This window comes from Pseudophryne corroboree, chromosome 2 (genome assembly GCF_028390025.1).
Source record: "Pseudophryne corroboree isolate aPseCor3 chromosome 2, aPseCor3.hap2, whole genome shotgun sequence".
Lineage (NCBI taxonomy): Eukaryota > Metazoa > Chordata > Amphibia > Anura > Myobatrachidae > Pseudophryne > Pseudophryne corroboree.
In genome coordinates, this window is record NC_086445.1 from 635,112,942 (window position 1) to 635,140,451 (window position 27,510).

The 27,510-nt window shown below is 47.1% G+C and overlaps 1 protein-coding gene across 1 annotated transcript in view; it reads right to left on the reverse strand.

Annotated features, from left to right (window-relative positions):
* The window catches only part of TULP1 (TUB like protein 1), a 253,884-nt gene that overhangs the window by 10,643 nt on the left and 215,731 nt on the right, over window positions 1–27,510 (reverse strand). The window contains exons 11-12 of the mRNA XM_063957230.1: window positions 9,833–9,931; window positions 8,315–8,486 (exon numbers count right to left, since the gene is read on the reverse strand). Of these exons, the coding sequence (XP_063813300.1) occupies window positions 8,315–8,486; window positions 9,833–9,931 (271 nt within the window). The remainder of the gene's footprint in view (window positions 1–8,314; window positions 8,487–9,832; window positions 9,932–27,510) is intronic.

The following is a 27,510-nucleotide window of genomic DNA, read 5'->3' on the forward strand; positions in this document are numbered from 1 at the left end:
AGCGATAATATTGATCAGGGTCAAACAGTGGAAGAGATCTTTTTGGACTTCGCTAAGGCCTTTGACAAAGTTCCACATATGAGACTAATTCTCAAATTAAGGGAGATTGGGGTAGGTGACAATATTTGTACTTGGGTGAATAATTGGCTGTTCAATAGGAAACAGCGAGTGGGGATTAATGGGATGTACTCTGAATGGGCTTCAGTGCTCAGTGGAATACCGCAGGGCTCAGTACTCGGACCTTTGCTGTTTAACATATTCATTAATGACCTAGGAGAGGGACTGGAAAACACAGTGTCAATTTTCGCAGATGATACTAAGCTAAGTAGAGTAATTAATTCATAATAGGATGTTGAGTCTCTACAGAATTACTTATCTAGACTTGAGGTCTGGGCAGATAAATGGAGAATGAGGTTCAATACAGACAAATGTAAAGTTATGCACTTTGGGACTAATACCATTCAGGCAGCCTATAAACTAAATGGGGAAAATGTAGGGATAACAGTAGTTGAAAAAGATTTGGGGGTGCTCATCGACAATAAACTTAGTAGCAGTACGCAATGTCAAAATGCAGCAACAAAAGCAAAAGAGGTGTTAGCATGCATAAAACGGGGAATGGAGACAAGGGACGAGAGTGTAATCTTTCCACTGTATAAATCATTGGTGCGGCCACATCTGGAATATTGTGTAAAGTTCTGAGCACCTCACTATAAAAAAGATATCTTGGAACTCGAAAAGGTTCAGAGGCAAGGCACTAAACTGGTTAAGGGGTTAGAGGCACTGGATTATGAGGAAAGACTTAAAAGGTTAGATTTGTTTACACTGGAAAAGAGGTGACTGAGAAAGACATTATTAATATTTTTAAATACATTAAGGGACAATACAAGGATTTATCAAACGATTTGTTTATCAAATAAACACTACATAGGACACGAGGACATCCCCTGAGGTTAGAAGAAAAAACATTCCATACACAACGGAGAAAGGGATTCTTCACAGTAAGAGCAGTAAGGATTTGGAATTCTCTGCCAGAAAAGGTAGTAATGGTGGATTCAATCATTAAGTTTAAAAATGGATTAGATAAATTCCTAGCGGATTATTTCACTGCACTGTGTTTTTTCTCAAATACTGTGTGTGATTCTACTGTGTCAAAATGTCTGGCAAGAAGGCTGTGTCCTTCATGCAACACAAAGTTTCCCTTCACCGGGGGGATCTCTCCTATGTACTCAGTGTTCTCTCCCTTCACAGGGTAGTAGTATACATGAACAAGAGTGGTTGGAATCATTTAAAGGAATGATTATTAATATTAATACAGAGTTGGCTACTGCCAGACAAGAAAGGGAGATCCTACAGAAATCTGTGGATGATTTTTTTAGTCAAGGCTACTGACCACAGGCAAGCTACTCAGCCCCCCTGCTGGTCTCTCATAACTGCACACTCCCACATGTACTCCAATCTGGCTCTTATAATGACAGGCCAGATCTGGATGTAGGTGAGGTAGACATGGAGGGTGACTATACTCTGTCTCAGGGTGTGGAGGCCCTAATTTATTCTATTAAGGTAGTCCCCAACATACCGGATAAGGTGACAGATCCTGAGGAAGAGTGGTTTTTTACTGTAAAACCCAAATATTCTGCCACCTTCCCTGTCTCCAAAGAATTAAATTCACTCTTTAAAGAGGCGTGGGTCAGTCCTGGCAAGAAATTTCAAACCCTAAACGGCCGATACATTCTTTCCCGTTTTCGCCTGAGGATAGGAAAGTATGGGAGAACCCTCCTGGTGCTATCTCTCTCAAAAACCCAGCTGACCATAAAATTGAGACTACATTCAAATCTATTTACACTAGAGTAGGTGTCGTAGAGAGGCCCACCATTGCTTATGGTTGGATCACTAGTGCCACGGTCAAATGGTCTGTTAATGTATTTGAGTGGTTTGACACGCTGCCTTAGGATAAGTTCCTGACTCTACTGCACCATATGCAAGATGCTGCTAATTCATGAGTGAAGCGATCTAGGAGATAGGCCTCATTTATGCCCGTTCCACCGCTATGGCAGTCTCGGCTTGCAGAGTGCTGTGACTGCGACAATGGACAGCGGATGCTGATTCCAAGAAGGGCGTGGAAAATCTTCCTTTTACAGGGGATGCCTTGTTCGGCGGGTAAGTCTACTTATCTGCCGTCTGCTGCGCCTCCAGCTAGACGTCCCTTTGGATGAGGGCCCTCATATCCCAGGGAATGTCAAGCTCTCCCTCCTCACAGATTCGTCAGGTCAAGCTTACCAGCTTCACCTGTAGCATGAGTTACCTTGTAGGACGCCATTCAAAACCTGCTATAAACGCAGGTTATTGTTCCGGTCCCTCCTCTGTTTCAAAACAGGGGATGTTAATTCAGCCTATTCCGGTACCGAAACTGGATGGTTCGGTGCGGCCGATCTTGAACCTTAAATCTCTGAACCTGTACCTACGTGTTTTCAAGTTCTAGATGGAATCTCTAAGAGTGGTGATCTCTGGCCTGGAGGAAGGGTAATTCCTGGTATCCCTGGATATCAAGGATGCATATCTACACATCCCGTTATGGCCCCCTCATCGGGCTTACCTCTGGTTTGCTACACAGGACCATCACTTCCAGTTCCAGGCCTTACCCTTTGGCCTCTCCATGGCTCCAAGGGTTTTTACAACACTCATGGCGGAAATGATGCTGCAACTCTGCATTATGGAAGTGAACGTAGCTCCTTACTTTGGCGATCTCCTCATAAAGGTGGTGTCCAGGGAGAGTCTGCTGAACAGCATCAACTTGACTACTCGTCTTCTTGCGGACCATGGGTGGGTCCTAATTTCCCAAAATCTCACTTGGAACCATCACAGAGCATTCAGTTCCTGAAAATGGTACTAGACACAGTGTCTCGGAGGGTATTCTCCCATGGACAAAGCGTTAACAATTCAGGCTATGGTACGCTCTGTGCTCAGACTCCGCAAGATCCTTTGCATCCGCCTACTAAACAAGATGGTGGCCTCCTACGAGGCAATCCAGTACAGCAGATTCCATGCCTGTCCATTTCAGCTGGATCTACTGGACAGGTGGTCAGGGTCTCCCCTGAACATGCACCAGAGTATATCTCTGTCACTAAAAGCAAGGGTTCTCCCTGTTGTGGTGCCTACAGGTCTCTCACCTTGTTGGAAGGTTGGAGTTTCGGAACCCGGTCTTGGTCTCTGTTGACAACAGATGCCAAGGGGCTCAGTTCCTCGGAAAGTGGTTGATTCAGGAGTCTTCATTTCCAATAAATGTTCTGGAACTCAAGACAATTTACAATACTCTTCTGCATGCCTCCTATCTCCTCCGACATCAGGCCCTACAGGTGCAGTCGGACATTGCCATGGCGGTGGCATACATGAACCATCAGGGAGGAACAAGAAGCAGGGCTGCAATGCGAGAGGTGTCAAGGATACTCCTCTGGGCAGAAGTCAATGCCAGGGCCATATTCTTTCCAGGAGTGGACAGCTGGGAAGCGGACTTCCTCAGCAGACATGACTCCCATCCGGGGGAATGGGGCCTTCACCCTCAGGTGTTTCAACAGCTGGTTCACCAGTGGGGCTGGCCGCTGACAGACTTGATGACTTCTCATCCCAACAAGAAGCTGCGTTGCTGCTGTTCCAGGTCAGGGGATCCGCAGGCTGCAGTGGTGGACGCTCTGACGGCACCGTGGACTTACCAGTTCATCTATCTGTTCCCTCCAATTCCTTTCTTTCCCAGAGTTCTAAAAAGCCTCAAAAGGGGAAATGTTAAAGCAATTCTAATTGCCGGATTGGCCTCGCCGGGCCTGGCATGCGGGCCTCCTGACCATGTCTCTTGAAGAGTCCTGGCCTCTACCGCTTCTCAAGGTTCTTCTTCAGCAAGGGCCGCTCACCTATCCAGACTTACCGCGGCTACGTTTGCTGGCTTGGAGGCTGAAAGGGAGATTCTAGCCAGAAAAGGTCTTCCCTCCAGGGTTATCTCAACTACAGTCCAAGCTAGTCAGGTGGTCACGTCTAAAGATTACCACCGTGTCTGGAAGAAATATGTTTCTTGGTGTGAGGGTAGCAGATATTTTACTTTAGAATTTCAACTTGGCTGTTTCTGCTCTTCCTGCAAGCAGGCGTGGTTATGGGCCTAAGTTTAGGCTCCATCAAAGTTCGATATCGTCTCTCTCCATATTCATCCAGAGGCAGCTGGCTCCTTCGAATTCAATCACCCTTTGTCCCTCCCACGGCTCTGTGGAGTCTCTATGTGGCCCTGACCTTTCTCCAATCGGACTGGTTTGAACCTTTACACAGGGTGGACTTGAAATATGTTACTTGGAAGACTGTCATGTTGCTGGCTTTGGCCTCTGCAAGACATGTGTTGGAATTGGGGGCATTATCCTGTAAGAGCCCTTATTTGATATTTCACGAGGATAGGTAGGAGCTTAGGACTCACCCACAGTTTTTGGCAAAGTGGTATTGGCTTTCCACATTAATCAATCGGTAGTGGTTCCAGTGTTGTCTGATGCATTAGTTGCTCCTAAGTCCTTGGACGTGGTTCAGGCTTTGAAGTTTTCCATTAAAAGGACAGCTCATTGAAGGAAGTCTGACTCCCTATTTGTCCTTTAAGACGCTTCCAAGATTGGATGTCCTGCTTCTCAGCAGTCCATTGCTCGTTGGCTCAAGTTGACTATGCAACAGGCCTCCTCTTCAGTGGCATTGCCGCTGCCGAGTTCTATTCAGGCCCACTCCACTAGGTCGGTGGGTTTCCCTGGGCGGCTGCCATGGCGTCTCGGCCTTGCAGTTGTGCCGAGCTGCTACTTTGTCTGGTTTGAACACGTTGTGTGGTTCTATACATTCGATACCTTGGCCAGTGAAGACCTTCGGGTTGGTCCGGCGGTTTTGCAGGGGTCTCAGCACTCTCCCACCTGTTCTGGGAGCTTTGGGACTTCCCCATGGTATTCCATCCCAGTATCCCCTAGGACTTTAGAGAAAATAGGAATTTAATACCTACCAGTAATTCCTTTTCTCGTAGTCCGTAGGGGATACTGGGCGCCCGTCTCAGTGCTTCGTGGTTCCTGCTTACCTTGTTGTAAGTTTTCTTGGTTGGTCTGCTGTTTTTGGCCCTGTTCTGGTTAGCATTGCTATCCTTTGTTCTGGTTAGCGTGGCTATCCTTTGTTACTCTTGTGTGTTGGTTTGTTGCCTTACTGCTGTTGTTGTATGTTTTCCTTATCTCAAAGTATGTCAGTCTCCTCTGGCACAGTTTCCTAGACTGAGTCTGCAGGAGGGGCATAAGGGGGAGGAGCCAGCACACACTGAACATTTATTAAAGTGCCAGGCTCCAATGGACCCGATCTATACCCCATGGTACTAATCCAACCCAGTATCCCCTACAGACTACGAGAAAAGGCATTCCCGGTAGGTATTAAATTCCTATTTTTGGGGTTTTTTCACATGTGTTTTCAACATTTGCTTGATTTACTATCCACGTAAACATCTATTGGGAATCGTAACCCGTGGTGAGCAGAGTGAGCCACTTTTGCCGAAGCATAGAGAGCGTGCATTTTTGTATTGATGGTGGCCACGTAACATGAAATAACAAAATTTTGCCAAACCCCCCCCCCAAAAAAAAAAAAACCATTGCCATGTCGAACCTTTTCACCCTGTTGACCTTTTGTACATGTCAACTTTTTATCTGTCGACCTTTTGTACCTGTCAACCTAATGCATGACAACCGTATGTTGTAGACCTATTGTAGATCTATTGTACCACAGCCATTTTACAAAGTATCACCCTACTGTTGTATAGTTATAGTGATCAAACTTTCTCCGCATCTGAGTCTCTGCAGTATATATGTATGGACAATCTACTACAGGCTGTATTTTACTCATACTTGCGATAATCTCCTATATAATAGCCCATATCTGTCACTCGTGGCTAGGAGCTCTCATTGGGTTAGCAGCAGGTCTATCACATCCAGTCCACAGCTGATTGGTTACATCCAATGGGAGGCTCTGCCCTTTGGCTGCTGTGTGTTCCCAGAGCAGGATTAACAATGGGGCTGATGGAGCTGCAGCTCCAGGTCCACCCCCCAAAATAGGCCCACTGCATCTGCAGCAACATACCCTCCAACAATTTACACATAAAAATTGCTACAAATTTGAAAAGGGGGCGTTGCCATGGGTAAAGGGGCGTGGACACTCCCCATTTCCCTATACTTTCAATGGAAGTTTGGAATGCCAGAAATCGGTACAGACCATAAAAAAAAGGTACTCTACCTGCCAAAAAGGTACATGTGGTGGGTATGCCACTGCATGTGCAGCAAGTCTCTGCACTGTAGATAGGGAAAATAAAAAATCTTTTTACTGCAGCGTCCTATGTCCTGCTGCCAGTCCGCCTGCCCCCTCCGCCATCAACAAATCCCACTCGCTAGCCACGATGCAGGTGGAACAAAAGCTGCTGCGGCCACCGCCATAGATGTGTATGAAAGCGGCACAGCGGAAGTCTTTCATAGCCATCCCTGTGCTGCATACTCTCTGAGCCCCGGAGCCTCCTCTGCGTGTGATGTCACAGAAGTGCCTCCCCACCACAGCCGCGTCCAGATTCCCTGAGGCCCTGACTCCGCAACACAGCACCTGGGCTGCCGGCCTGGAAGCCCTGAGATGGCTAATGTAACGGACAGAGTGGGTGATATCATGGAGGGTAATGTCTGGATGCTGAATCAATGTAAAAGGTGACAGTGCTGTGCAGTGCAGTGGGTGTGCACTCACACCTTTTACATTGATTCAGCGAGTCAGTCAGTTCTGCCAGCCAGTCACAATTGTTAGCGCCGGTGTCCCAACGCGCTGCATTACAGGGAAGTAGACGCACTAAATAAACTACAGCTCCCAGCAGCCTTTAACGCAGGAGCATTCCGGCGCTAAGGGCTGCTGGGAGCTGTAGTTTATTGTGTGCATCTTCTTCCCTGTAATGTGGCACATTGGGACACTGGCGCTAACAATAGTGACTGGCTGCTTGGCTGCTGTGTGAGTCTCCGAGAGAGCCACCGTCAAAGGGAGGACAGCAGCTTAGCTGCTTCCAGGATGAGAAGCAGGAGATGCATTACCCACTCCTCCCCCACTCGCAGTACCTCCGGGCACCATCCGCGGCATCCCTCCACCACGCGCGGTGGGTCCGGACCCCCTCCCCCACACCCCAGGGACGTGCGGTGAGCTAAATGGCTTAGGAGCCACTAGCTAGCACCAGATTTACATGCAATATATGAGCCAAAGGGTACATCTGGGCATTATACACAGGTGCAGCAGTATAAACTCCTGGAAATTTGGTTAGTGTTAATCAGAGATGTGCGGAGAAGATAATCAGGTGAGGCAATGCCTGACCTGCCATAGACTTTTCACTCCAGAGTTTTGGCTATAAAAATTATTAGAATAATGCAAAGAAGATATTTCTAACATATTCTTTGTATTTTCCATATACTTTATACAGTCAAAACGTTGGCAAAAACGTTAGTATGGCAGGAAAGGCTCTGCCTCACCCCACCGCACATCACCTGCCCCTCTCCCACCCGTGGCACCCCCGCATCCGTTCCTCACCCACACACGGTGGGTTCGAACCCCCTCCCCCACCCACGGCACCCGCCCCTCCGCCACCCATGGCACCACCGCACCAGCCCCTTCCCCATCCGTGTATCCCCTGCACCCACCACTCCTCCAACCACAGCACCTACTAGGTGATTCTTCAGGCCCTGCATGCATTGTTCACACCGTTGCAAGGGGCTATGACCCTTTAACCATCGCTCGCCCTTTGTCCGCACAATATTTAACCACTCACACAATTATGATTGTAAGGTAATACTTTATATAATAAAAATATTGCACGCCACAAAGGCGTACAAGGGTTAAGGGGGTTTGGCCCCTTACAACGGTGTGAAGAGGGCCCGTAGGGCGTGATGAATCACCTAGTTTAATAATGGTGTACTGGAGAAACCAAAGTGAATCGAATCATCATAGCCCAGCCTGTCATTGGTCAATGCTGAAGATAGCATCAGCAGGGCACAGTGATTCACTATTGATTGCCCACTCCACTGGAAAAGTAGGAGGATCTGGGCAGCTGGATTTCTCCCTGAAGTTCTCACTGATATTTTGGGAGAGTAGGCAAGTATGATTTACCTTGGAAGTAATTCTAGTGCAATTTTGTGGCGACCTATACGTTTAACTATGTAATAAGCTTGAGTATATTCATGTTCAGCCTTTAAGTTCGTTATGCCATTTCTTATAATAGGTATAAAGCACGGCCAGAAAGCACCCTATTTTCTCTTACGATCATCAGAGTGGACAATCTGGAAGTTCTTGATGGAAGGATGAGTGACACGTCCGTGGAAGTTCAGTACATAAGATTGTGTTTCATCATTCCACACAGGGCTCTTATTGTGCAGTTCTATAACATTCTCCATGTTCTTATTCTGCCATCGCTGGAGTAGTCCGTCATTGTCCTATAAGAAAGACATCAATAGGTAACAATAAAAATGCCAATAAAACAAAATTTACATGATAGGCCAAATACATGCAATATCCTCTTATTTTCTTTTTCTACACTACTTGTGGAGGTAGTCAGATCAGTTAGACCCCTTTATCAAGCCTTGGAGAATGATAAACAGCGCGGTGATAAAGTACCAGCCAATCAGCTCCTAACTGCCATGTCACAGTCTGTGTTTGAAAAATGACAGTTAGGTGCTGATTGGTTGGTGATTTAGCACCATGCTATGTATCACCCTCCAAGGCTTGATAAATCTGGTTTATATAGCCCTGAAATAAACTTTGAAAAACAACGCTGGTAAAAAACAGCAAATGCTCTGTCACTTATGCCAGAATCTTTGCAAACTTCTGTGCACAAAATTTCTGAAGAAAGTGGTGGAAATATTGGGGGTCATTCTGACCAGTTCGCTCGCTGTTTTTTTACGCAGCCGAGCGCACGGGTCTCTACTGCGCATGCGCCAGCACCGTAGTGCGCCGGCGCATGCCAGATAGCTGAAGGCCGTAGCAGGGCTGCGATCGCCTCTGCATGATTGACAGGCAGAGGCGGTTGCTGGGAGGGAGGGGGCGGAACGGTGGCGTTTGGCCGCCGTTTCGTGGGAGTGGTCCAGCCAATGCAGGTGTGGCCACACCGAACGGGCCACAGCAGCAGCTGTGTGACATCACACTCAGCTGCAGCGGGCCAGGGAGCGATGAGTAGCTCCCAGCCAGCACGCTAAGGCTGCGCTGGCCGGGAGCTACTCTTGAAGTGCAAAAGCATTGCCGCTGTGCGATGCCTTTGCACTTCTGCGGGGGGGAGGGGGGGGCACTGACATGCGGGGCGGACTAGCCCTGTGCTGGGCGTCGCCCCGCATGTCAGTGTGAATGATCGTAGCTGTGCTAAATTTAGCACAGCTACGATCAACTCGGAATGACCCGCATTGTGCTAGCAGCCAACCAATGAGACCTTGATCTGTATGAATGGTGGGCGGCAAGGGGCCCATGTGCACTGTACACCCTGCACTCATTTCATATACCCCACTTGTCTCTGCAAGATATTAGAGGTAAGAAACATTGCTTACTTTGTTTTCTCTAATGTAATACCCAAAGGTGCTCATCGTAGGAGCTTTACACTACATTGAATCAACCCCCCGTGGGTAATAATAGCTTCTTATTTTGAGAATAAAGAATGTCTCAGCATGAAGTCATGGCAGTAAATCGTTGCTATTTTTTGCTTGCATAGATGTGTGAGCAAAAATAATTGGCATCTACATACCCGCTTAATTTAAACTCTTCTTTGTGTTTCCTGGGTATTGCAAACACTTACATTTCGTGGGCGGATGGGTACTCTTTCACAATCTTCATCCATTCCAGGTATGAGAACTGTCATCTTCCGAGGACCTTTAAATCCCAAGACATTTGTTTCCTGCACCAGACAGACACCAGCTTTTATTTTTACATTAGACTTGCTGGCCTCTATGCTGACTACACTGTTGTGACTTCACTTTTTGTTGATCCATTATGTAAATATTAATTTGAATAACATCTTTCTAAAGTGCTTTCTACTAGAACACTAGAAATAAATTTTTGTAACACTATGATATGGAAATATCTTTTGAACCAAGTATAAATGTCCATATAGATATTGTAAGCCCCCCCCAAAAAAAGGTTCTTTAAAAATATTGCAGTAATAAAATACACATGGCAGTTCAATTACAGTGCACCAATGCTTAAGATTAATCTATCAGACATTTATACCAGGAATGACGTATACACATATGGTACAGGGTCACCCCTTGTTTTTAGGTGTCAGACAACTGTCCCTAGGGGAGGGGCATATTATGTATGTGACTGTAGTGTTGTTGTTTTTTTGTTGTTGTTTGTTTAGTGAAGTTCTTTTTCACTCAAACCTAACAGAGCAGCCAGGTGACCTTTGACCTTTATGTGAGCCTTTCTCCGTGGCCTTCACTGAGCATGTGCAGGAGAGACTGGCAACTTCACTGCATTAATGTTGAATCAGCTGCGAGCCAATCTGTGCCCAGAGGTGTTGCTTTGTGGTTGTGGGGGGCGTAGATAATCTCCGTCTCCCAACACATGGAGGAGAAAAGAAAAAAAATTCAGTAGCTCTCTACTGGTTTGGGGGGGGGGACTGGCTGTCTCCAGGGGATCCAAGGCCAAGTAAGGAGACGGAGACCCAGAGGAGAGGTGGAACACCCAGCAGGAAAGGGATAAGAGAGGCGGCTGAGGAACGGGAGGGAACAGAGCAGTCTCACCATGTAGCAGCAAGAAGTGCTGCACGTTCTGGCGTGGATGGAAGGGATGCTCAGAGGTCAGGAAGATTGAGATGACAGGAATGGTCTGGGGCAGCGGCTATGGCACCTACACAGAGAACTGCCACAGTGACAGAATCCTGGCTGCTTCAAGCCGATGCTAAGACCCACAGAAGATCCGAGCAGTGAGTACTCCAGGAGGTCCACAGTGAGGACCCCTGCTGGAAGTCCAGGTGGCCTCAGGCAGTAAAAGAAAATACCCCATAGGATCCATTAAGCTCTGCTCAAGGCTGGGATAAGGCAAGGGGGTTTAGTAAGCCCTGCATCCTTAGAAGAGGGGACACCTAGAACTGTCTTTTCAGAGTAGTTCTCTTTTCGGCATAGACTCTGCTTAAACCAAGGCACTACAAGTACCACAGTAACCTGCATGTACTTAACTGCTTTCCCTAAAGCTAATTAATTGTATAGACTGTTTTCTTAAACCTAAGATGATGCACTAAAAGTACCAGAGTAACCTGCATGTGTTGAACTGTTTTCCCTAAAGCTAATTAATTGCATAGACTGTTTGTTAAAACCTAAGCCAATGCATTACAAGTACCAGTGACGTGTGGTGGGGTGAAGCAGAGTCTTTCCTATCATACTAATGTTAGTGCCAGAATACTGACTGTATATATATATATATATATATATATATATATATGAAAAACACAAAGAATATGTTAGAAACATCTTCTTTGTATGATTTTAATCATTTTTATAGTCAAAACCCTGGAGCAAAAATCTATGGCAGGTGAGGCAGTGCCTATCTTTTCCACACATCTCTGATCAAAACTCATCAAATTTCCTGGAGTTTGTACCTTTGTATAATGCCCACGCAAAGTCTTTGGCTCATATATTGTGTCTAAATATTGCTCTGGTACTAGCCAGTGCCTTCTGAGCCATTTACCTCACCGCACGTCTCTGGCAAGTACTGCGGTAACCTTCATGTGCTGAACTGTTTTACCTGGAGCTAATTAATTGCATAGACTGTTTGGGTAAATCTAAGCTGATGCACTACAAGTGCTACAATAACCTTCATGTGCTGAACTACTTTCACTAAAGCTAATTAATTGCATAGACTGTTTTTTTAAACCTAAGCCGTGCCCTACAACTTCTACTGACTGTGACCTGCATGTGTTGGACTGTCTTCAGACTTCAGAGTGGTTTTCTTTTTTGCATAGACCCTTTACTTAAACCTAAGCGGTTGCTCCACAAGTACCAAAGTAACTTGCTTGTGCTGAATCATTTTTTTTGACTGTTTTTATTGTTATAATACTTCTCATTCATTCTAATAAATTGAGAATCTGTTTTTGAAGAAATACTGTAGTCAGGGTATGCGGTCAAAATACCGTCTGTCGGGATCCCGGCTGTCTTAATACCGCTGCCGGGATCCCGAAAGGGGTACTATAACACCGCCAGTATACCGGTGAAGTAGGCGATTCCCTCTCTGTGGGTGTCCACGACATCCATAGAGGGAGAATAGAACCAGTGGGAGCCCAAGCCCGCAAGGGGCTTCATTGCACTCACCCCTGCCGGCATTCTGTCACACGGGATGCCGATGTCGGTATACTGACATTCAGAATCCCGTGCGCCGGCATCCCATACCAATCCCATTGTCGGTCATTGTGCCTGAGGGGAGAATTTACCTAAACGTGTGCTTCTAAGATCTTACCCGAACCTGGTCAGTTTAAGTACTCCATACTCAGTCTCATGTTTCCACACCTACTTAGGGGTATTACACACATTACATGATCACATTCTTAATACCAGATATTGAGGAAATGGGGACAGTAAAATCAAGTTGTTCTTGGCTCTGTATCGGTGTGCTGAACATTAGGTATGTAAGCTCACAAGTAAAACATATTTGTACTGTATATACTGTAGGCGGAAATCACAGAGGCAGTGGAAGTATTTGCATCTCAGTGCCTCCTGTCGGGGGAGCAGCAAGGATGGAGGAAGTACAGTATCCCGTCAGGGCAGAATGGATGGTAGGAGGTGGACGTTACACACAGTTCCCTATGATCAGGAGCTCTGCATTTTTCCCTCCCCCAGCAGAGTGAGAAATCGGCAGGTCAGCATTGTGTGTAGTTAGGAGAGAGCTCTCCTAGCCAATTACAGCCAGCCAGCTTTTCCCTCCCTTCTCCAACTCTCTTTCTTCCCTGGCTTTGCCCCTTTCCCATTCTCCATGTGTGTGTTCCCTCCACCTGGAAAGCACTGCTGGGAAGAATGCGCAAGTGCAGTTATCCGGGAGCTGTGGGGCAAAGCCAACTGGGAAGTGACTGCTTGGCATGTGAATGATTCCAGTCCCAGATGGGCTCAGGGGTACCCAGGCTGCCCCAGTACCATGCTGCCTTGTGGCCTGAATGGAACTAGGAGCCAGATGCCTGCAGAGAGTTACTAGCCTTGCCTTCAACATGAACCAGCTGGCCAGCCTGGGTAGGTGAGAGGACACATCATATATGTGTTGTTATTATTACTACATATCCCTCTGCTTATTAGTTGTTTCATTTATACAGTATCTGCACAGATTAGGTGTTGCATTTATTTTGGTACAAATTTGTTACTGTACAAAACTATAAAAGATCACAATAAAATGGCATGTTAATCCATTAAGACTGGAAAGAAAAGAAAACATCTCTTATATCTATACTCCAGGGTTTTTAGATTGGTCCCCTTTACTGGCTAATTAGTGTGAAAGCTCACCACAACAGTTTTCCTTTTGGGTGTAATCAATATTTGTGTCCAAATAGATCCATGAACAACAAGTAAGAGCAGATTTCTAAAGTCCTGTTATTGAATTTTAAATAACTGCTATTATGAGTTTTATTTTATTTAGTATTCATTTTTTTAAATGAACTGCTGTTTTGCCATTAGAATGTGTGGCTAGTACATGATGTGTGTAGTTAGTATTCATAAAAATTTCTCCTTTGTAGTAGGATTACAGTTTGACTGGATTAAAAATATAAATACTTTTAGTATCTTATTCAACAATGATTAAATTAGCACAACCTCATCCTTCAATTGTTGCAAGCAGTTCATCTGCTTAATTCAAAATACTGACTCCAAATAGAACCAAATTGCTCTGTCTTTCCCACCATCCAAATTCATATATCTCCTATATAATAGCCCAGATCTGTGACTTTGTGCCTGTGTGTATAACGCATCTCTCATTGGGTTAGTGGCAGGTCTATCACACCCAGTCCACAGCTGATTGGGCGAGAAACGCCCTCCCACACAGGTTACATCCAATGGGAGGCTCTGCCCGTTGCCTGCTGTGTTTTCACAGAGCAGGATTAGCAATGGGACTGATGGAGCTGCAGCTCCAGTCCCACACCCCAAAATAGGCCCACTGCATCTGCAGCAACATACCCTCCAACAATTTACACATAAGAATTGATACAAATTCGACAAGGGGGCGTGGCCACGGGTACAGCCACGTGGCCACGCCCCTTTTCCTATACTTTCAATGGAAGCTTGGAGAGTCAAAAATCGGTATAGACCATAAAAAAAAAGGAACTGTACCTGCCAAAAAGGTGCAGCTGGAGGGTATGCCACTGCATCTGCAGCAAGTCTCTGTGCTGTAGATAGGGGGAAAAAAACATCCTTTCACTGCAGCATCCTATGTCCTGCTGCCAGTCCACCTGCCCCCTCCAGCATCAATAATCCCCACTCCCTTGCCGCGGCGCAGGTGGAACAAAAACTTCTGCGGCCACTGGCATAGATGTGTATGAAAGCGGCGCAGCAGAAGGCTTTCATAGCTCTCCCTGCGCCGCATACTCTCTGAGCCCCGGAGCTTCCTCTGCGCATGATGTCACAGAACTGCCTCCCCGCCACAGCCGCGCCCAGATCCCCAGAGGCCCTGACTCCGCAACACTGCACCTGGGCTGCCCCGAGATGGCTAATGTAATGGATAGAGTGGGTGATATCGTGGAGGGTAATGTCTGGACGCTGAATCAATGTAAAATGTGACAGTGCTGTGCAGTGCAATGGGTGTGCAGTCTGGGCCGGTGCTAGGGTGTTCAGCGCCCCCCTGCAAACTATAAATTTGCACACTTGCATACTTTACAAAGGCACAGCGCACATAATACCCCCTGTAGTAGAGACACTTACACATGTAACGCCCCCTGTGCCAGTGACGCTTACACATGTAACGCCCCCTGTACCAGTGACCATACACAAGTAACACCCCCTGTAGCAGTGATGCTTACACACGTAACGCCTCCTGTACCAGTGACGCATACACACGTAACACCCCCTGTAGCAGTGACGCTTACACACGTAACGCCCTCTGTACCAGTGCCACTTAGACACGTAACGCCCCTGTATCTGTGCCACTTAGACACGTAATGCCCCCTGTACCAGTGATGCTTACACACATAACGCCCCCTGTACCAGTGATGCTTACACACATAACGCCCCCTGTACCAGTGCCGCTTACACACGTAACGCCCCCTGTACCAGTGCCGCTTACACACGTAACGCCCCCTGTACCAGTGCCGCTTACACACGTAACGCCCCCTGTACCAGTGCCGCTTACACATGTAACGCTCCCTGTACCAGTGCCGCTTACACGCGTAACGCCCCCTGTACCAGCGCCACTTACACATGTAACGCCCCCTGTACCAGTGCCGCTTACACACGTAACGCCCCCTGTAGCAATGCCGCTTACACACGTAATGCCCCATGTACCAGTGCCACTTACACACGTAATGCCCCCTGTACCAGTGACGCTTACACACGTAACGCCTTCTGTACCAGTGACGCATACACACGTAACACCCCCTGTAGCAGTGACGCTTACACACGTAACGCCCTCTGTACCAGTGCCACTTAGACACGTAACGCCCCTGTATCTGTGCCACTTAGACACGTAATGCCCCCTGTACCAGTGATGCTTACACACATAACGCCCCCTGTACCAGTGCCGCTTACACACGTAATGCCCCCTGTACCAGTGCCGCTTACACACGTAACGCCCCCTGTACCAGTGCCGCTTACACACGTAACGCCCCCTGTACCAGTGCCGCTTACACATGTAACGCTCCCTGTACCAGTGCCGCTTACACGCGTAACGCCCCCTGTACCAGCGCCACTTACACATGTAACGCCCCCTGTACCAGTGCCGCAAACACACGTAACGCCCCCTGTACCAGTGCCGCTTACACACGTAACGCCCCCTGTACCAGTGCCGCTTACACATGTAACGCTCCCTGTACCAGTGCCGCTTACACGCGTAACGCCCCCTGTACCAGCGCCACTTACACATGTAACGCCCCCTGTACCAGTGCCGCTTACACACGTAACGCCCCCTGTAGCAATGCCGCTTACACACGTAATGCCCCATGTACCAGTGCCACTTACACACGTAATGCCCCCTGTACCAGTGCCGCTTACACACATAATGCCCCCTGTACCAGTGCTGCTTACACACATAACGCCTACTGTACCAGTGACGCTTACACACATTATGCCGCAGTCACACATACACACACAACAGACACATATATATATATATATATATACAAACACACACACACACACACACACACACACACACACACACACACACACACACACATACACAGTCACACATATATACAGTATACACAGACACTGTATATACAGACACACACTCACTCTCTTTCCAGACACTTACCTAATGAGGTCTGGCTGGCCAAAGCTGTAGCAGCTCATCCTCCTCCTGCAGCATGGTCCCGTCTAGCTCCACCCCTTATTCCCATCTAGCTCTGCCCCTTTGGCTCCCGCCCGTCCACTGAATGTCACACAAGGGAGCAGGGGGAGAGCGGAGGCTTTGTGCTGCCGGCGCCGAGGGGGAGAGGAGGTTTTGTGCTGCTGGCGCCGCTGCATGTGTGACAGCAGCCGGCAGCAGCAGCAGGGATAGCAGCAGCAGCTCAGCACAGGGATGCAAAGCAGGGAGAGCGCCTCTCCTTCCTGGTGCCTCCCTGCACTGCAGCTAGCGCTGGGCCTGTGTGCAGTGTCACTGACACTGCACAGCACTCTCACCTTTTACATTGATTCAGCCAGTCACTCAGTTCTGCCAGCCAGTCACTATTGTTATCACCAGTGTCCCAACGCGCCGCATTACAGGGAAGTAGATGTACTAAATAAACTACAGCTCCCAGCAGCCCTTAGCGCCGAAGCATTCCGGTCCATAGGGCTGCTGGCAGCTGTAATTTATTGAGTGCATCTTCTTCCCTGTAATGCAGCGCGTTGGGACACCAGCGCTAGCAATAGTGACTGGCTGCTGTGCGAGTCTCCGTGAAAGCGACTGCCAAAGGGAGGACAGCAGCTTAGCTGCTGACAGGAGAAGCAGGATAAACATTACCCGCCCCTCCCCCACTCACAGTACCTCTGGGCCCCATCCACGGCACCCCCACACCCCTTCCAGCACCGACGGTAGCTCCGGACCCCCTCCCCCACCCGCAGCAACCCCGCACCCGCCCCTCCCGCCGCACCACCGCATTCGCCCCTCCCCCACCCAGGGCACCCCCGCAACTGCCCCCCCCACCCGCGGTGGCTCCGGAAAACAAGGGTGTGCAAGGGTTAAGGGGGCGTTGCCCCTTACGACGGTATGAAGAGCGCCCGTAGGGCACGATGAATCACCTAGTAAATGTATAATAGTGCAGGTTTAATTTAGGTAATTAATACTTTTACAATGCATACTCATCAGAATACCCACCTCTTGGCAATAAAGTTAGAGTTATGGTATACTTACCTTTGTTAACTATTTTTCTTCAAAGTCCATAGGGTCCACAGGGATACCCTGGGTGTGGGTGTTTGGAGAGGACTAGGCACCAAACAGTTAAAGCTTTAGCTCCCAGAATACCTTGGTCCCTCCTCCCCTATACCCCAGCCCCAGGACAGCCAGTTTAGTGAACAAGCCCAAGACAGGAGCAGGACTGAGGAGAAGGAACAATGGTACACACAAGAAAAACATTCACAGTAGAAGAGAAAAACTAGTGACCATAATACCCATAGAAGCCAGGTGCATCAGGGTGGGTGCCCTGTGGACACTATGGACTTAGAAGAAAAAGTTAACAAAGGTAAGTCTACCATAACTCTTATTTTCTTTTTCAGGGTCCATAGGGATCAACAGGGATACCATGGGGATGTCCCAAAGCAATTTTCTCCTAGGGAAGGGGACATGACTGAGCTGTATGGAGCTGTCCATCACCCAAAGCAGCATCCTGGGAGGTGAAGGTATCAAAGGAGTAGAAATGAAGGAAAGTGTGGCCGGAAGACCATGTGGCCGCTCTGCACAACTGTTCAGCAGATGCTCCATGACAAGCCACCCACGAGGGCCCCACAGTTCAAGTGGAATGAGCTGAGACTACATTCGAAACATGCAAAGCCATCAAGCCAAGTCATGCAAAGCCATCAAGCCTGTTTGTTAGTAGGACAGCCACCTACGAGAGCCCCACAGATCAAGTGGAATGAGCTGTGACTACATTCGAAACATGCAAAGCCATCAAGCCAACTCATGCAAAGCCATCGAGCCTGTTTGTTAGTAGGCCAGCCCCTTTTGTGAAAAACGTATAACACAAAGAGAGCATCAGATTTACAGAAAGATTTGGTTTGATCCACATAAATCTGAAGTACATGTACCACGTCAAGCAAAGCTTTGCTTGCGGAAAGAGTCAGAGATTGAAAGCTGGAACATCAATCTCCTCATTAATATGAAATCTGGAGACAACTTTAGGAAGGTAGCCAGACCTAATTCTGAGGAAGGCTCCGTCCGGATGGAAAATAAAAAAGGGAGAGTGACGTAACAGCGCTCCTAAGTCAGACACTATGCGAGCAGAGGCAATAGCAAGGAGAAAGAGAGTTTTTCACATCATCCACTTGAAATCCACTGAGTCTAATGGTTCAACCGGAGATACTTGTTAAAGCCCTTAGAACTAAAGACAAATCCCACGGAGCCACCTGATATTAGGTAGGAGAGTGATTTTTTGCAGGTGTTTAAGAGGTCTGGAGTGAAACTGGGCATACTGCACCATGTCAAAAGTGGAGACCATGGACCACAAGACCTGTATAGCTGAGTGGATGGGCACTCGCCAGTGTCAAAGGAACCTGCACAGGCGAGTGTGTAGTGCCATTACCTTGTCTGCTGGCAGGAAAATCCTCTGGACCTGAGAATCTAGGGAAATCCCTAGATGTAACATCCTCTGAAAAGGAGTCAGGAAGGACTTTTTAAATTGATAATCTAGCTGTGCGCTTGCAGGAATTCAATGGTCAGATAGAGATGTTGTCACAGGACCTCCGGAGACTGGGCTAAAATAAGTAGGTTACCCAGGTAAGGAAGAATTCAGACTCCTTGACACCTGAGTTGTGCAGCCATGACTGCCATAATTTTAGTAAAGACCCGAGGGGCGGTAGAAAGACGGAAGGCAGTGCCTGGAATTGATAATGCTGCTTCAGGATAGCAAATCTGAGGTATCGCTGATGGTTGGCAGTGGTAGATATATGCATGTATGCATCCTAAATATCCAGGGAGGCCATGAAGTCCCCAGGCTCCAATGCAAGGACAATGGAGTGGAGTGTTTCCATGGAAACCTGGACACCTGTATAAGTGCCTTGAGGTTGAGTATGGGTTGAAACTAGGAACCATTTGACTTTTGTACCAGAAAAAGTGTTAAGAGTTAAAGCCTATCCATCATTGCTTTGTTGGAACTGGCACTATGACTCCGGATTGTAGGAGAGATTGAACCTGTTGCAGAGCCAAGGCCTTGATGGGATCTCCTGGAAGACCCATGCAAAAAAATTATTGTGGAGGACCGAAAAGTGAGTGGGAGACCACTTCTCATACCCAGGCATCTGTGGTAGTGTGATGCCAGGATTCAGCAAACCAAAAAAGTTGGCCTTCCACCCTGGGATCCCCAAGGAGGAGGACTGCCCCATCAGGCAGAGGGTTTGTCATCCGACTTTGCAGACAGATGTCTGGCAGCCCATGACTGCTTGGAGCGTGGATTGGTGGACTTATAAGAGCTGGTCTGCTTGGGAAAGGACTGGCCTTCAGCCTTCCCTTGGAGGTGAAAGGACTTAAAAAGCAGCTACAGTAGCCACAATCTTGTCCAACTCAGGGCCAAAGAGTATGTCATCTATGAAGGATAGGGATTCAAGCACCAGAGATCTTGTCGAGTTGTCATGGAGGTAACAGGAAGCAAGTACTCCTGTAGCTAAAGCTGCTTCCCAAGGTAAGAAGCCGCTTCCCTAATATGGGAGATGTGGGACAGATGTTGCCTGGTAGCATACGATGGAGGGCTGGCTTCGAGTGCATCCTTCCAGCCTTCAATAGCTTTAGAAACCCAGGCCAAAGCCATAGCTGGGCATGTAATGGCACCTGCATGTGAGTTTCTATATTCCTGTCAGTGGTATCCTTGAGGGAAGACACAGTGGTAATAGGCAACGTAGATCATCAAACAAGTTGAGCCACATGAGCATCTACTGAAGAGGCAGCCACCCACTTAGTACATTCTCCTACTGAAAGACGGTAGAAGGACGTAAGCCATGTAGATAGCTGGAACTGCATGTTAGACGTAATCCAGGCATCACACATGAGTTTGGTAAACTGATCCAACTGAGGGAATTCTGCTTTAATAACCTTCTGTCGTTTAAACACTGGGACTTTAGGCTTAGGAGCTGGCTCCTCCTCTTCTATGTCCAGGATCGTGTTGACTGCCCATACTAAAGTGGGAACATCCACATGAGATTGCTGTTCTTCATGAACAGAGGAAGACTCAGGATCTGAGACATTGGTGTCATCTACCTCCTGATCAGATGACACCTCAGAATCCGAAGCCTGCGCAGACTGTGATGAAGCTAAAGGAACCTCAATGCGCTTTGGTGGCTAACGGTCTGTTGCCTTGTAACATTTGCTGAAAAGCAACAGATGTTTGAGCCAAACTCTGAATGGAGTGGGAAAATGTATCCATCCAGGAGGATGTATAGGGGTGTAGTTAAAGCAGGTTGCAATTGCTGAGGCAGAGTAGGAGCTCCCAGGCGATCAACCAGCCAAACAGGATCTGCATGTTACCAGTAGAGGAGCCCCAGCCTCCTAACTACCTTTACCTCTGGAAGACATAGTAATATAGGCACTATAAGCACACAGTGAGTGTACAGTGCATCCAGAAACTATTCACAGTGCTTCACTTTTTCCACATTTTGTTATGTTACAGCCTTATTCCAAAATGAAATAAGGAGATTTATGGTAGACTTACCATGGTTAAATCTCTTTCTGCGAGGTACATTGGTTTCCACAGGGAAACATCATGTGTATAGATGGATCTTGATCCAGGCACCAACAGGCTAAAGCTTTAGACCATGGGTCTTCAACCTGCGGCCCTCCAGCTGCTGTGAAACTACACATCCCAGCATGCCCTGCCACAGTTTTGCTATTAAGGTATGCTAAAACTGAGGCAGTGCATGCTGGGATGTGTAGTTTCACAGCAGCTGGAGGGCCGCAGGTTGAAGACCCATGCTTTAGACTGTCCCAGAATGCATTGGAGGCGTCCTCTATAACCCCGCCTCCAGGCACTGTGAGCTCAGTTTCATTAACCAGTCCAATGCAGGAGCAAGTAAAAGAGAAGGTAGATGTTAGACAATAAACAAAAACAACAACAAATACTGGGCGCTGACTACTCCGGGACAATATTTTATGGTTTAATCAATCCTGGTATACTGCTGCTTCATAAGGAGATCACTGTATCTCCACAATGCCAAAAAAAAAGAAACAACTAATGAAGTGCTGTAATACCAGAATCTTTTGTTTTAAAATTCAATTTATTATTTATCCCACCATATCCTATAACAAAAACACATAAAAACCAAAACACACACGGCCGGTGTCAATATTTCATTAAAACATTTAAATAAAACACCACAATGAATCATTGGTCATTTCGTTAGATGATTCAACCACCTTCTCATGGGGAGCAATTAAATGGTATTTAACTAGAAAGATAGTATTCCCCCCAACAAAATTAATGAATAAAAAATCCAATCTAAATAACCAATGTTCATTACAACAATTTCATTTCCATGATAATTAATTTAACCCTCAAACATGATTAATATCAGGCAATAAACCAGAAAGTAATTAATACTTATATTTCTACTGATCAAATTGAACCTTTAAAACAATAAATTGCCTGAGAATGGCACTAAATTAATATCCCTGCTGTTTCTTGCAACCATCCGTTTGGTTAGTCAGACAGTCTCTGAACTAGAGCTCGTTTGATTCAAACTGGTATGTTAGTGTACACTTTTTCCAATGCTCACATTCACATGAGGCTATAATTATTAGCTGAAATCGTCTAGTAAGTCCAGCAGTCTTTTCCAACTATCCATTTGATTAGAACCACAGTCTCTTAATTAAACACAGTCAGCTCTAGCTGGTATGTTAGTATGCACTTTTTGCGCAGCTCCCACTCACATGGAATTGTGGTTGTTAGTTAGCCTTATCTCATGAGTCCAGCAGGCATTAATATATTAGTAATCAGAGTCCAGCAAGCGTTAGTATATTAATAATCAGTGCAGTCTGTTAGGACTCTCTACTGAATAGTTTCAATTCAAGCAATTGATATTCACAGTGTTCACTAGCTAGGTCACAAGCATAAGGTCACCTCTTAGATAGAGTCTGGGACACAGTTGTTATATGGACATTGTTTCCTTTCTGCTGCAGTTAGAGTCTCCCAATGGAACTGGTCACTCTCACCATAATACGTTCCCTCCTTGGAGACCCAAAATGAACGTGCCGCAAGTCAGTCTCACAACGTTCCCTCAGTGTTAGGCGCCGGGGTCCGCTCGGCCGTGCGGCCCGGCGCCTAGCAACCAGGGACGCCGTGCGCGTTCAGCCGCCGGCTCCCTGGCAACGCTAAGACGCCGGGCGCACGGAGCCGCTCTGACCTTAGCAACGGGGACGCCACGTTCAGCCGCGTTCCCCGTTGCTGGGTCTATTCTCATTACCCTGATTATGTGCTGGCCGTGCAGCATGCAAGCTGCACGGCATTTCTATTTGATTGTCCTGTCTGGATCCTGATTGGAGGGTGCCTGAATAAAGGCACCCTCAGGACTTCTTACAGACGCCGGTGATAGCTTCCTGTTTGCCTGTGTCTGCTGCAGAGAGTTCCCAGTCCCGGTCTTTTCGGTTGTTCCTGTCCTCAGAGATCCTGTACTCGGAAGTTACCATCTGTTCCTGGAGTCTGACCGAGCACCTTTAACATCTGGTGGTGTTCGTGAGTCGCGGCGCAGCCGTGTGTTGCGGCTTGTCCGCTTCTGTTTATTATTTTGTTTAATTGTGTTCTGGAGCTTTGCGGAGGATTCCGCTTCCACAGATCCACTCTGGTGTCCGGCGGTGCCGGATAGGAGTGTCGGATCAGTGGATCCTTGGTTGTCCTTTTTCCTGGCGGCTAGTCCGCACATACCTTTTGATTTAGTTAGTTAGCTTGTAATCCCTGGCCTGGTTGCTTAGTCAGAGGGCCCCTTGTTATCACCCTGTCTCGGACTTCCCCTTGTCTCCCATTAAGACCTGCGGGGGCATCGGGGTTGGGCAGACATAATCCGCCCTTCGAACGCGGCTGCCATGGGCTCAAGCAACCATAGTCTCGCAGGGGATTTCTGATAACACGGGCGAGACAACGGAGTTAGGGCGCCAGGGGTTACTAGGCTATCCAGCTCCCACAACCGGCTTATTTTCCTGTACTCAGATCCCTGCCATAAGATCTCCTCCGGTCTGGAGTACAGGAATCATAACATTATCACCGGCCTACAAAAGAAAAGATTTAACTTACAGTAAATTTTTTCACTTTTTAGTTGGGAGATTTTTGTCGGCCTTATGAATCCCACCGGTGTTGGGCCAAACCCTGGCCAGCTTCTTGTTAGTCAGATTCAGGAACTTACTCAGATGGTTCAGGATCTGTCCCTCCGGGTGAGGTCACAGGAAGATCTGTTACGGACTTCCCCGAGGGTCATCCCTGAACCAAAAATGCATCTGCCTGACCGTTTTTCTGGGGATAGAAAACAGTTTTTTAATTTTAAAGAATCTTGCAAACTGTATTTTCGTTTAAGACCAGTTACCTCAGGTACAGAGGCTCAGCGGGTTGGGATTATTATTTCTCTACTTCAGGGGGATCCTCAGACCTGGGCTTTTGGTTTAAAGACAGACGATCCGGCCTTATCGTCTGTAGACGCCTTTTTAAAATCTTTAGGGCTATTGTATGACGACCCTGATAGAGAGGCGTCCGCAGAAAGTCAGTTGCGTGCTCTTAGACAGGGTAGGAATCCCGCAGAGAATTATTGTACGGAGTTTCGCCGTTGGTCGAACGACTGTGGCTGGAATGACCCAGCCCTGCGCAGTCAGTTTCGCCTCGGCTTATCGGAATCTATAAAAGACAGTCTCCTCCAGTATCCCGCTCCTGAGACCCTCGATAACCTCATGGAGCTATCTATTAAAATAGATCGTCGGCTCAGAGAGCGGAGGGCTGAAAAAGGGGCATCTGTCGGGTCCTCTCCCTGGGTTCCTTCCATTCCTGTAGACATAGAGGAGCCTATGCAGATTGGTCTCTCCAAATTGTCTCCGGAAGAAAGAACCAGGAGGCAAAATTATGGTCTGTGTTTATACTGCGGAGGTAAGGGACATTTTGCCCGTAGTTGTCCAAACAAGTTGGGAAACTTCCTGACCAAGTGAATTGTGAGGGGGTTCACTTTGGTCTGCAGCTCATCTCCTCAAATAATTCACTGTTGGTTCCTGCTAAAGTTTCCTATGGCAGCCTCTGTTCCTCGGTCTCTGCTTTTGTGGACAGTGGAGCTGCAGGAAACTTTATGGATTTAACATGGGCCAAGGCCTTAGGTATTCCTCAGCTAACCTTAGGTAGGTGTATCACCATGCATGGTTTAGATGGGAGTCCTTTATCCAATGGGGTTATTTCTCTATGTACACCTCCTGTTTTGCTCTCGGTGGGAGCTCTGCATTCTGAAAAAATTGAGTTTTTCCTTACCCATTGTCCAGCAGTTCCTGTGGTTCTGGGTCATCCTTGGCTGGCCTTTCATAATCCCGTCATTGATTGGCAGTCTGGGGAGATCCTACAATGGGGTACCATCTGTGATAAAGAATGTATTACGCTTCCTATCCGAGTAGCTGCCGCCAGTTCCGCACATATTCCTGGGGAATACCAGGATTTTGTTGATGTGTTTTCCAAGGGCAATGTGGATATTTTGCCTCCCCATAGGCCTTATGATTGTGCCATTGAGTTAATTCCTGGTGCCACGTTGCCTAAAGGAAGGTTATATGCATTGTCTGGTCCTGAAACTGTGGCCATGAATGAGTATGTGAAAGAAAGCCTTGGGAAAGGGTTTATCAGGCCATCTAAATCCCCTTTAAGTGCAGGTTTCTTCTTCGTAGAGAAGAAGGATGGTTCACTCAGACCCTGCATTGACTTTAGAGCTTTGAATAAAATCTCAGTAAAGAATACTTACCCTCTGCCGCTGATCTCTGTCCTCTTTGATCAGCTACGTTCGGCTGTTATTTTTTCTAAGATTGATCTTAGAGGAGCATATAACCTCATCAGAATCAGGTCAGGGGATGAGTGGAAAACGGCATTTAGTACTCAGTCGGGCCACTATGAGTATCTGGTCATGCCATTCGGCCTATCTAACGCTCCGGCAGTTTTCCAGGATCTCATTAATGATGTGCTCCGTGAGTTTCTGGGAAGATTCGTCGTGGTCTATTTAGACGATATTTTGATATATTCTGACTCCGTGGAACAACATGTTACCCAGGTGCGTCAGGTGCTAAAGAGATTACGTGAAAATCACTTATATGCCAAGCTGGAGAAGTGTGAATTTCATGTCACGGAAGTATCCTTTTTAGGGTACATTATTTCCCCTCGGGGATTCCGAATGGAACCAAAAAAGCTCCAAGCCATCCTTAGTTGGGCGCAACCCACCAATTTAAAAGCAATTCAGCGCTTTTTAGGGTTTGCAAACTACTATAGAAGATTTATTCACTCTTTCTCTGACCTAGTTGCTCCCATTGTGGCACTTACTAAGAAGGGAGCAGATCCTACCAATTGGTCATGTGAAGCGGAGTTATCTTTTCAGGCCTTAAAACAAGCCTTTGTCTCAGCCCCTGTCCTTAGACATCCCAACCCAGAATTACCTTTCATTATTGAGGTGGATGCCTCGGAGGTTGGAGTAGGGGCTATCCTTTCTCAGAAGGATCCAGATTCCCTTGAGTTACATCCTTGTGCCTTTATGTCCAGGAAATTCTCATCTGCAGAATCCAACTACGATGTTGGTAACCGGGAATTGCTGGCTATTAAATGGGCTTTCGAGGAGTGGAGACATTGGCTTGAAGGAGCTACCCACACCATTTCAGTTTTGACTGATCACAAAAATCTTCAATACATTGAATCGGCTAAACGACTGAATGCCCGACAGGCTCGTTGGGCTTTATTTTTTACTCGTTTCAAATTCATTATCACCTTCAGACCAGGTTCCAAGAATACCAAGGCAGATGCCCTGTCACGCAGTTTCCTTCCGGTTCAAGACAACAGTCCTGTTACTCCCATACTTCCGCCTTCAGTCATTCAGGCAGGTCTCACACAGGATGTATTTTCCCAATTAAAGCTGCTTCAACATCAAGCTCCGGGAAATACTCCTGCTAGTCGTCTTTTTGTTCCTGAGTTTTTGAGAGCAACTGTTTTGGCGGAATTTCATGATAGCAAAGTTGCAGGGCATCCGGGAATCGCTAAGACTTTGGAATTAGTATCCCGCTCAGTATGGTGGCCTGGTCTTTCCAAAGACATTAAAGAGTTTGTTTTTTCGTGTCAGGTCTGTGCACAGCATAAAGTTCCCCGTTCTTTGCCTATTGGTCAACTTATGCCCTTGAAAGTTCCTCTTAGGCCATGGTCGCATATCTCCATGGATTTTGTGGTGGATCTCCCTCTGTCAGCCGGATGCCGAGTCATATGGGTGGTAGTGGACCGTTTTAGCAAGATGGCCCATTTTATTGCTCTTCCCCGATTGCCATCTGCCCAGGGATTGGCAGTCTTGTTCCTCCGTCATGTTTTCAGACTCCATGGGTTACCCACTGATATTGTTTCTGACAGGGGTCCACAATTCATTGCGCAATTTTGGAAGTCTTTTTGTGCTTCATTAAAGATGAAATTATCATTAACCTCCGGCTATCATCCACAATCCAATGGACAGACTGAGCGAGTTAACCAATCTCTAAAACAATATTTGCGTTTGTACTCGGCCAAACTCCAAAATGACTGGTCTGAGTTTCTTCCATTGGCGGAGTTTGCTTATAATAATGCCTGTCATTCCTCCACCAATGTGTCTCCATTTTTTGCAGTTTTTGGTTTCCACCCCAGAGCTAATTCATTTTTTCAACATTCCTCTGTCTCCTCTCTGGCCCTGACCTCTCATCTTAAACTTATTTGGAAAAAAGTGCACCTGGCTCTCAGAAAAGCAGCTTTCCTGGAAAAAAAAATTTCTGACAGGCTCCGGCGGCCGTGCACTTTTAAAGTAGGAGACAGGGTGTGGTTGTCGACTCGCAACATCAAACTTCGACAAACCTCAGCCAGATTGGGTCCTAGATATATTGGACCATTTCTCATTATCAAAAAAGTCAATCCAGTTGCTTTCCGGTTACGTTTACCAAAAACTTTACGGA